The following is an 11,214-nucleotide window of genomic DNA, read 5'->3' as shown; positions in this document are numbered from 1 at the left end:
GCTAGGTAGCCAAAAGGCTGTCCCACAGACAATTTAAAAGTGGTATAGGCTTCTTAAATGCTTATGTAACCAGGTGTACACTCTGGTGTGCAGTCTTTATGTGCTGACTATACCATACCACTACACAACAAGTCAAGAACAACTTCCTTTCTCACTTCAAAATGGTGTCAACTTTAGAGACCGAGTACTCATACTCGTCGTCTGCCGCTCATCCAGGACCAGGTCGTGGGAGTGGCAGTCTCAGCAGAGACACCCAGACTTCCCTCCACTTCCTCCAGCTCTTCTGGGGGTACAGAGTGTCAGATTCAGAGTGTCAAGTTTAAAGCCCTCATATTTTGAGCTCTTAATAACAGCTTAGAGTAAAGCAGCAACCAGTTTGAGCTTCGCCAGACAGACTTCACTTTGACAAGACATATGGGGCTGTTTTAATATCTCAAGATCTTGTGTCATGTGATCTTCTCACACCACTATTCGGTAGTCTTCAGATTGTTATTATGGAAGTGAAACCAGTAAAACTAGTTCAGTACATTGTGTTTTAAACCACAGTGACTTACCTATGGTGGCGCCTGCTCTGTTGACTTGCCAACACTTGATTGTGTCTTTAGAAATGACAAATGTTTTTTGAACCGGTCATGGTTTAAACAAGACTTTATTATAAAGATACATTTGTACATTTTTAGAATTTCTACAGCATACTGACATTGTGATAAAAATTCACATTTTTCTTTCCTTTCCCCTGCAATGAGAAACCAGGAAAGTGTGACAATCCCAAACAAGTGCTGCAAATCAGTCTCCAACACTCCCTGACGGGCTGCAAGATGGAGTTTCTGAGTAAGATTCAGTGGATCAACAACCTGAAAATCCTAGCAGCATCTTGTTGTTAAAAATAAAGTCTTAGCCTGTTGTAATGTCTAATGTGCGATTTTGTTTCCCCTTATCTTGTATTTTTTTTTTATAGTTGCAGGGTTGTTTTTTTTTTCTTTCAGGGAACAATCACTGAGGTGATCCCAGAATGCACGTACCTCCAGACGGGTTTTCCTGTTAAATGCCTTCAGTTAGAAATTAGTTATTTTTCTTGATTCTGGAGTAGAAAAATAACCTGGGAGCACAGCTCCACCAATAACAGCAGTGTTGAACTCAAGCTCCTGCTGCTCAGTGCACAGTTTCAGTTCATTCACAAATAAGATTTTAGAAGTGTCTCTACTATTAGATTGAAGGATTTTCAAAATAAACCACAATTTACAAAAGAAAATGTCTTTAAACACACAGAGCAAGAACCGAGGGAAGTCACAGAACCTGGAAGCGCCATGAGGCCTGGTCTTTGTAGTCCAAACAGTCGGTGGTATTGAAGTTGAGCTTCCAGGCCGAAGCTGCAGTCTGCTCCTTGTAATCCAGACAGTCTGTGGAGTTAAAGGCCAAGCCAGGCGTGCTGTATGCCTGGTGATGATGTGGTGGGTGGTGGTGATGGTGGTGGTGGCCTGTAGTTTGGGCAATGTGGTGGTGTGGGTGTCCTGACATAGAGGAGCCTGTCATGGGGCTGAGCTGGTGCGGGTGGTGTGGGTGGTGGTGGGAGTGCATGGGTGCCAGGTAGGAGCCACACTCCACACCACTGAAGTAGGAGCCCGATGCTGAGGCAGGGTAACCCTGGCTATACGCCGCTGCCGTTTGGCTGTAGGACACTGGATATGAAGGTGCTCCTGCATTGGCAGAAGAAGTGGCAGATCGCTGCATACAGGATGCGCTGGTAGGAGCAACCGGGTCGGGCACATTGGCCGGCGCTGGGGCCGGGGAGATAGGGGCCGGACTCCAGATGGACGACACTGGTGCAGTAACGGTGGTAGAAGTGCTGATCAAAGCAGGCCCACTGAGACCAGAGGAAACAGAGGAGGAGGAAGAGGAGGAAGAAGTGGAAGAGGAGGAGCTGGACACAGCTGGTGGAGTGAACTGGCCGCTGCTCTCTGAGCTGGTGCTCTCTCTGGTTGGAGATGACTTTTTCTTCACTGGTTTTACCTTGGCGCTGTTGTTGCTCTGCTGCTGCTGCCGACACTTGGCTCTCCTGTTTTTGAACCACACCTGAGAAACAAAGAAGTAAAAAGATCATGATGATACATCAGCCAGATGTCCAAACATTTTATTTTTAATTAAACTTTTCTCACATTGAACCACAAACCACTACATAAAAATACTGTAGCGTTTTAAGTAAAGTCTAATTTTTACACAGCTTTGATTGTACATGGTCCACTCACTGTAATTTTCCCATTGGAAGATCATTTGTGGATCACTGCCTCTTACCTCCATTTCTTGTGAAAAATTATAATCAGATTCTCTGTAAATAACCACCCAAAGTAAGGATGGTGACGGCTTACATTTTAATAAAATATCATTCATTTAAACCACTAGGACGTTTTTGAGATATGTTTTAGGGTGGTAAAGGTTCTCTTTGTTCTTGGTCCCTGTCAGACTAGCTGTTAACTTCAGCCTTTGGGGCCAACTAATCACACTTCACATTGATTTTGAGATTTTGGAACCCCTAAGACAAAGAAAAAAAACAAACCATTTATACAGTTTTGTTTCCGCCATTTTCCAAAAATAATTAAGTACAAAAAAAAACAAAAAAACATCAAGGACAAATGTTATTGTCAGTAACTTCTTAGTTTGTAGCATACTGTCATATACTAATTATGAAGTTATAAAACAATATTTATTGGTCTCACCTTGTTAAAACAACTTTGTTAAAATAACCTATGGGTTATTTAAATGAAATGCTCCTATAAAAGTAACAACATCCTTTGCTGTTATAATGATAATAGTAATGTTAATACCTGGACGTGTTTCAGATAAAAAAAATAAAAAACTGCCTGCAGAAAGCGAACAGCCAGCTGCCAGTAGTGCAGCTTTAAGCCCAGTTGAGGACTTCTAAAGCTGGCCAAGGAAAACCTCTGAGAAGTTTTTTTGAAAGAAAACTCATCGTATCAAAAGCTGGATCTGTGCTACCAAATTCTCTCCTTCCATTAAAGACTTGTCTAAACTCGTGTGATAATGGCTGAACATTTTTGCTCACAGTAAAGTTAATCGAGCTTGAGGCGAAACACAGATAAGTCTTACAGGATGTGACACCGAATCCTATTAAATCCTCCAAACTACATTTCTGGATCTTCGGAAGTTAGAAGCTTTGAGGGATACATTTAAGTTTAAATGTAACTCCAAAAAACCCAAAGAAGAACTTTTTTTTCCTAATGACAATAAGTATTTTTTTTATAATTATTGCATTTATTCTCAGTTAACTTTGTCACTTGCTGACCTGCACTCTGGACTCAGGCAGGTTGATCTTCAGTGCCACCTCCTCTCTCATGAAGATGTCTGGGTAGCGTGTTTTGGCAAACAAAGACTCCAGGATGTCCAGCTGTGTCCGGGTGAAGGTGGTGCGTTCCCGACGCTGCTTCCGGGGGTTAGCTGGTGGAAAGAAAAATTACCAAAAATAGTCTTAATGTCAGCAAGTTGACCTAAGACCATCGGCAAACTTTAAATATCCTTATAAGACCCTAAAGTTAAATGTGCTATTGTGCATGACTTGATAATTTAGTTCTAAACTAGATGTGTTAAGATTTGATGTTTATGATTTTTGCCCTCTAGTAATAGAACTAGATAAAATATCGGCTTGCAATATAAGAGCAAATCTTCAAGAACAAAACTAAAAAAACAAGCAAACTTCAAATTATGATACTGCAAAATTCACCAACAACTAACATCAGAACACAAATTGCACAAGTCCAGTTCACTCAAAGCCTCTGTGACAGATGCCTGAATTGGGACTTTTTTGTTTTGGTCCTTAGATTAGCGGCACTTCTTTTATAAATGGACGAATCTCTTCTTCTGTGGCTGATGACTAATACCTCAATTTTCTATTTTCACAAATAGATGAAAGATTTAGCAAATTAAAACTGCTGTTTTATAGAATATGTAATGAATCCACTGAGTCCATGACCTGTTTATACTGTATATTGGGGTTTACATTCTTGCCTTATTCTAACATAGTCCTATATTTGTAAAGCATTGAACACTTTTACTCTTTTCTGTGTTTTCACAAGACAATAAAGTTTACATAAATCTCGAACTGAGTTTTAAAGACCCGCTCCTCAGTGTAGAACAATCTGCTTCGGATTTGATTGAGATGGGTAGTCATTCCAAACTCCTTACAAACCTTCGAAGTAGCCCAAAATATTGGGGCAAATAGGAATTTTCAAATCAGATACCGACTTCAGAATAATCAGCCCCCTGCTATGCACAGCTATATTTTCTTACAGTGCTTACACTGTGCTCAACACGGGGGTGCACCCACTATGCACTGACTACATATGCAGGCAACAGAAAACTCATTTCAAGGGCAAATTACATTTTTTTCTTTTCTGAGTGTTTGTGCCGGCCCCTGATGGACTGCAGTCCTGGGCAGTGAGTCACATAGCCTGTTTTAAGCACTGTAGCCTATAATCCGTTTACATCATGCTACTACAGATTAGTTCTGGGGGAATTCTAACGTACTGTAATTTAAACTACAGATTAGAAGATTATGAACCATTTGGGGCTAAACTTTATTTTTTCCATGCTGTCACTATATTTTGGTGTACTCTATTTTATTTTGGCATTTTTAAATATGTAACTGCAACATACATTTATAAAAGGGAACAGTGAAATACTATTTAACTATAAAAATGGTTTTTAGAATGATTTAATGATCCTTGAGTCCTATTATTTTCTTATGTAGCCAGTCATAATGCATAACACATTTTCACATAAGCTTTTTAATTTACCTCTTTTAACAGTCAATTGTTGTTCAAAATGCAGAGGAGATGTTTTGCTTTGAAACTAATTTCTCAATTCTTGTTCTTTACATTTGTATAAAAGCTAAAAAGAGCAAGTCTGTCATAAAAACTCTAGGTGGTACAATAAAACTGTAACGTGAATCACAGTAATGATACAGTTTAAATTAACAGTAAGCCTGTAAATTACTGTTGTGTAATATTAATGCAGATAAGTTTCGTTTAAACTAAGTGAACTGATTACAAAACCGGTCAATGTCCAAACATTTTGTATGGAATTTAATCTATATTTCTGGGAATAAATTAGAAAACTATGACAGCTTAAATTGAAATAAGTTAAATTCTGAAATGCCTTTTTTATATTTTGAGTTAACTAAATTAGTTAAATTCTAATTATTAAAATTATTTTGCTCAACTGATTTGACCTACCATGTTATAGAGAATCTGAAAAAGGCATATAACTTTAATAAACCCTTTAACATCCTTTGTAACAAGGTGGCATGTGAACCTTTTACCCTAACGACCACAGCTAAGATGTGTCACTCATTGGCAACAACTGCCTCTGTAACAAGTTCAACTTGCTAGCAGGTTTAACTTTAGCATTAGCGCTGTGGCTAAAGGAGCTAAAACTTTCCACCTAAATTCTCTTCATGTTTACGTAGTATTAGTTACCAAACTGAAGTAGATATTACTATGATTTATTTGCTTTTAGATTTTCTTTACAAACAAATTTGCTTCATTAGAATTGGAATAATTTAAATGCGTAATAGCTTTTAAAAGGTCATTGTTATAGTTTAGTGGAAAACTGTTTGCGGTGCAAATTGCGCACTTTACGGATATGAAGATTTTTTTAGGTAGAGGGGTTCAGACCATGGCGGCGTTTTGAAGCATATTAAAACAAAACATGCAGGATCAACCAAAACCAGTAAAACATAAAAACACACCAATAGCTTATTGGTTTCTGTTCCCTAAAACAGTGATATTTTTAAAATAAGCACAATTAAATGATTGAATTGTTGGACGTTTTTGTTCAGGCATTATATTTTCTGTTTTCCTGCATGTGCGGCCCGTACCGGGGTATCCCACGGACGGGTGCAGCAGGTCCATGGCGGCTCCGCTCAGGCCCAGTCCGTTCATGCCGTACGGGGCCTGTTTGAGGTAAGACATCATGCTAGAAGCAGCCAGGGAGACCGGAGTCTGGGCGGATTGGACAGGTGCAGGTCCCCGGTGTTCGACTGGGGCCGTCGGCTCCTGCAAAACACACATGCGCAAAGTCAAACACTCCATCGGATGTAGGTCATTTGAAAGCGAATAAACCAGTCTAAAAGGTACAGGCTCATTTTATCTCTTTATTCCCTTAAATTTATTCCCATTTAATTTATTTGAACTGAACTGCGCTGTGTTCAAATGGCGCCTCAGAACAGAACTCGTCTTTATTGCACTTTAAAAGAGATTAAAATGTTAGCCTTAAACAATTATTTACCTTTTAATCAATGAAATTCTAGCGAAATTAGCTCATTTATTTTTGTCGCCAATCCTAAACATTCTGATCTGGTTCAGTCAGTTATTATCCTTGTTGCATATTGTGGTGAGCAGTAAGGCTGACATGTTTATGTGGATTGGACTATGAATGAGTACATCAAGCCAGGAAAAAAAGTTTGAAAACTATAAGACTTGTGGTTGAGACACTTTCTGTTTTGGACCAAGAACTGAAGTTTGTCTCCAGATCTAACTTCTTAAAACCAGTCCTAATGCTGAAGACGAACTTGCTAAGCTGAATTTCTGAACCCAGAAACCATTGTTGCCAATGAACGACACATCTTAGCTGTGGCTGTCATCAAAATTGTTGCCTCCTTGTTTTATTCAATTTTTTTGTGTGTTACCTCTTCAGTAACGCTTTATGCCTTCATCACGACCCATTTCTTATTTTTTTGTTGCTTTTTAACAGGGAAGGACGAAACAGAGGAACGAAAATGTTCTTGTAAAAATTTAACTATGCTAATTCAGATGAGTATTTAGATTTAAAGGATTAATAAAGTAAATCAGCATTTTTAAGTGTCTTTAACCTGTTAAACCTAAAACACTTCTACCCAGACATATTGATCACAGACTGTCCAGGAAAGATTTTGGTCAGATTGTTTTGTCAGTGTAAGCTGTTTAAAACTAATGTCTCTTGGCTTGGGGATAAACTGTTTAAACTCCTCATTAATGATTTAGAACGGAACTGAGCTCGGAAATCTCCAAACTGGAAGAGGGACTGTTTAGCTATAATTGTGTGTTTTTTTTTTAATTTAATTTAGTTTTTTATGCCCTAACGTCTTGATCAATTTTATGATATGGGAAATTTATTGACAGTTTTGTTTGTCTTGTAAATGAATAATTGTTGTTATTCAATTATTATTCATTTCTGTTATTCCCTAAAAGTGTCTCTTCCCTCCAACTTTTCCATCAAGACCACGTTTCCTGCTCCTATCAGCTCTATATTATCGCTCTCATCTCCATGATGCTTTCATTAATTCAACAGCTCACAATTAGATGGATCTGCGGAGACTCGCGTTTAAATTTCCAGGCCGCTTGAGGATTTCCTCCGACCTCTGTGGAAATGCGCTCCTGAAGTGCCACTCGGCTTTGATCCACTCATCCCGAGACGCAGCTCGTTCCGTTATGAATAAATGCTGCCGTTTTAAACGTGTTATTATTGCTTAATATTACTTTAATTAAAACGGAAACAGTCTTTGGAATCCTTTATTTCGTTTTGCGTCTGTTTCATCCCCTAAAATATCAGAAGTTCAGCATACCTTGGCTGGCTCAACAGAAAATTAAGAGAATAATTCGCTATTAAATTATTTGTAGGCCTATCTTGGGAAAACAAGCATAATTATGGATACAGATTATTTGGGGAAAACAGTTTGCTATTTCTCAAAAATGTTTATTTATGAATAAATAATTTTTTAGAGTTGTACAGAACTTGAAGCTTTAAAACGAGCCGCAGTAATTGTTAATAGTTTGGGTGAAATCACTGTAAATTTAGATAGGATTGCCCTAATCCACTGGGCTCCGTTTAGCAGACAAATTGAGCTCCAGCAGAAGCTTGTTTCCTTCTGAAAGGACGCCTGGCCTTCAGCTGGAGCTGAACAGGCATTAACGCTCCCGAATAAAGCGCTGCTTGTTTCCATAACCGCAGGAAGCAGCCGAATTGCGCAATGTAAATGCTGCGAAAACTGTGTGCAAATGAACTCCATTACAATTCAGATTAGATCTACAGGCGGCAATTAGCAGAGAGCTCTTATCAGCAGAGTGGAGCTGGGGTGAATCACCCGGGAGGAAATACACCTATACACAGAGAGAAAATAGAGTGTCAAAGTTTCATCAAGAATGAGCCTGTTTTAACCTGGGCACATTTACATCTATATGGGGAATAAACTGCTCTGACAGGGAAGCTGAAAGTCCGCAGGCATCCAAAGCAATTCTCAACTCCGTAGCGTGTTGATTTACACATTTCTTTGTCAATTTTTACAGTAAGCTGCGTAAAATGAACTATGAAAAGTTGATCCTGGCCCGAGTAAATTTGCATCAATTTCATCCGAAATGAGGATACATTTAACTGAAAGTACGTTTTCATAAATAAAAAAATAAATAATAAAATAATACAAATAAAAAACACATTTAAACAACTTAAATAGTAATATTTTTTAAACAACAATAAATGTCACTTAATATTTGTATAAGCCAATTCTTTCAGAAAAGTTCTGCAGTTTTATCATTTCAGTGCGTTTAGTTCCCACGTTTTCCACAACTCGTTGCATTTACCTGCGGGATTTTAGGGTTGTTTCAATGTTAGCAGAAAAAATTACAGAAAAAAAAATGTTCGAGCAATTCCAGCCGCATGACCTGCAGTTTTTACATTATTTATATTATTTTGTATTTAACCTTTGCAGAGGCGTGCCATGTTTAATACGCTAATTAAAACACAATTGGTTAGATCTGATAGGAAAGAAAGAAAGAAAAAGAAAAATGTGAATTGCCATGTCTCACCTTGCTTGATCTCCTCTGTAAATTCCCGTTAATTATTAAACCAGTAATATTTATCCAGATATTTAGAAGATAAATCCACATCAAGGGAGATTTATTCAGTTATTTTGCACATTAGTTCCGCTTGTACTTCACACCTGCCTTCAGGTCAAGACATAAAAAATGATCAAAATGAACGCCTAATAATGATGAGCTGTTTGAGTGATCCGCGGCTGTTGTCTCTCCTGCTGCTGACGGACGGAGATTGATGAAGGTCTCTGAGGCCAGCTGCTCTGTGAGTCAAGCAACCATAGGGCTCCTTCAAGTGCTCTCGACCAATCACAGCGCTCAGCAGTCTGGAAGTGGCAAAGCCGACCAATCAGAGTTAGAAGTATGTAACGCAAAACACGTGACATTGAAAGTAGAAAGTTTAGGTCTGAAAGTTGGAATGCGAAGCCTTTCGGCCTGCAGTGGGCCGCAGCAGAGGACAGAATAATTCTGGTGCCACAACAAGGAAAAACTTGTAATATGGGTGGATTACTACTGAGACTAAAACAGTGTCAATATTTAACTGAGACATTTATTGCTTTAATACAAAGTATGAAGGAAGACAGTAAGTGATAAATGTATTTTTTCCTGCATGGCAAACAAATCATATATGCAGGCCCAGCCTTAGGCAAAAGCACATGCTGCAGCTATTTAGTAAATAAGTATTAATATAGCATCTTTTAAGATGTAAAAACACCAGCCTGTTTCACAATAAACCTATCCAACAATTCAAGAGCCAACAATACAATAAAAAAACAAAAAGTTAAAGAAAATCAAATTTAAAAAGAATGTTTTATCTGACTAGGAAGAAAAACAATAGCCCTTCAAGTTTAACTCCAAAGGACCAGAGTCTGGAGGCTGACAGGTTGACTAACATTCCACTTATGGCTTAAGGTCCAATTCCCCTAAGGTCCAATACCACTGTCTTTACCCTCCTGCCATTTAATAGCCATGTGCTTAAACAGTTTATTTTGTATTAGGTTTGTTTTTCTTTGCAGTTAAGTGTTTTCATCAACCATATACATAAATAATCATTTAAATTCTAAACTTTCACCTGTAATTTAATTAATTGCATATTTCATTATAAAAACTATTCCAAATATCCTGTTTCCATTTATTCAGTTGACTGTGTAAATAGAAGACAGAACATGACCCCTTATCAAACTAAAATAAATGAATTTTCTGATAAATAATACTTCCTGGAGTCACATTTCCTACTTTAGACTCTGAGTAGAATATGATCACTGATTGCCAGTCAGCTGGCTGAAAGAGATTTACTCTGTGTTTTTCCTTTCTTTTTCAAGAATGACTAATTCAACCGTTTGACAACATAAGGGTCGCAGATAACATTAATATAACTGTAACAACCAATAACATATTTTCCTAGCAACAAGAATATTGCTGCTTTTCGGTTTTGAACAAAAGCTAAAAAAAAATCATGTTATGATTTTTTTCAAATTCCTTCATAAATATAGTCAAACGGTGCAACACTTACTAAATATAGCCAAACTGTAAGAATCTAATTAAATTGACAAACAGCTCCTCAAAAAGTAAAGCCTGCTAATTATTTGTACTTTTCTTCTCAATATAACTGTGCAGTCTCTAAAGTCAGTTAAACTCACAGTCTTTCCATTCGTTTTGGAGAGACCATCAAACAGCTGGTTAAGGACAGAAAAGCTGAAATTGAAAGACAAAATTTGCCAATTTAACTAGATTTAGGTGCACTTCACTATCTGAATGCTTCTCTCTTAAATGACCAAACTAAAATGCGTCTTAGTTTAATTTAGCACGTAACTCATGGGAGTTATAAGCCCCCTGAAGAGGCCTACTTATAGAAAGTATCAGCCTAATAACGGGAGAGACTTTTATTTACAGGTAAATGTGTGCATGTTTAAAACAAACCCTTATAAAGTACCTTCATTACTGGGCAGAGAAACAAATGTGGCAGTTCAACTGTTAACAATAATCAGAAAACAGATACATATTTGGCTTTGACAATTGTTGCCTCTAAAAGTATCATGAAATTAAAATACATAATTAAAAAAAAAACATTTTTCAGAGATACTTAAATGAACAGATTAGAAGTTTAGCTGTCTTAGTTGTGCCTGGCAGCAATGAAACCAGCAACTGATGACAAGTATCAAGATATCAAATGGACAGAGTCATTGTTGTTGGAAGGGGTTCGGGGGGATTTAATCCTAAATTGCGGGAGTATTTTCTTAATACTAAGTCTGTAAAATCCAGGGATCAGGCAGTCTAACAAGGTGTGTGTGTGGGTGGGTGTGTGTGTGTTGAAGACGGTGGGAATGAAGCCTGGAGAGGTTTTGTGTCCGTGTTG

At 37.9% G+C, this 11,214-nt stretch overlaps 1 protein-coding gene across 1 annotated transcript; it reads right to left on the bottom strand.

The window, feature by feature from the left end:
* Window positions 1-630: 630 nt before the first annotated feature.
* Window positions 631-9,103, bottom strand: LOC124868625 (homeobox protein OTX1 B-like). Its single transcript, XM_047366073.1, has 4 exons — window positions 8,853-9,103; window positions 5,891-6,068; window positions 3,302-3,453; window positions 631-2,073 (listed from the first exon to the last, which is right to left on the bottom strand). Exons 1-4 carry the CDS (start codon window positions 8,931-8,933, stop codon window positions 1,288-1,290), a joined length of 1,197 nt encoding a protein of 398 aa, XP_047222029.1. The 5' UTR covers window positions 8,934-9,103; the 3' UTR covers window positions 631-1,287.
* Window positions 9,104-11,214: the final 2,111 nt, after the last annotated feature.

Source organism: Girardinichthys multiradiatus, chromosome 5, assembly GCF_021462225.1.
Source record: "Girardinichthys multiradiatus isolate DD_20200921_A chromosome 5, DD_fGirMul_XY1, whole genome shotgun sequence".
NCBI classification, from domain to species: Eukaryota; Metazoa; Chordata; class Actinopteri; order Cyprinodontiformes; family Goodeidae; genus Girardinichthys; species Girardinichthys multiradiatus.
This window is presented reverse-complemented; position numbering and strand designations above follow the sequence as displayed.

Excerpts from the sequence above, each read along its gene's own strand:
- LOC124868625 (XM_047366073.1), bottom strand. The coding sequence starts at position 8,933 with ATGTGGATTTATCTTCTAAATATCTGGATAAATATTACTGGTTTAATA. Across the intron at positions 6,069-8,852 it reads TACAGAGGAGATCAAGCAAG|GAGCCGACGGCCCCAGTCGA; the intron begins GTGAGACATGGC and ends TGTGTTTTGCAG. Across the intron at positions 3,454-5,890 it reads CCCGTCCGTGGGATACCCCG|CTAACCCCCGGAAGCAGCGT; the intron begins GTACGGGCCGCA and ends TCTTTCCACCAG.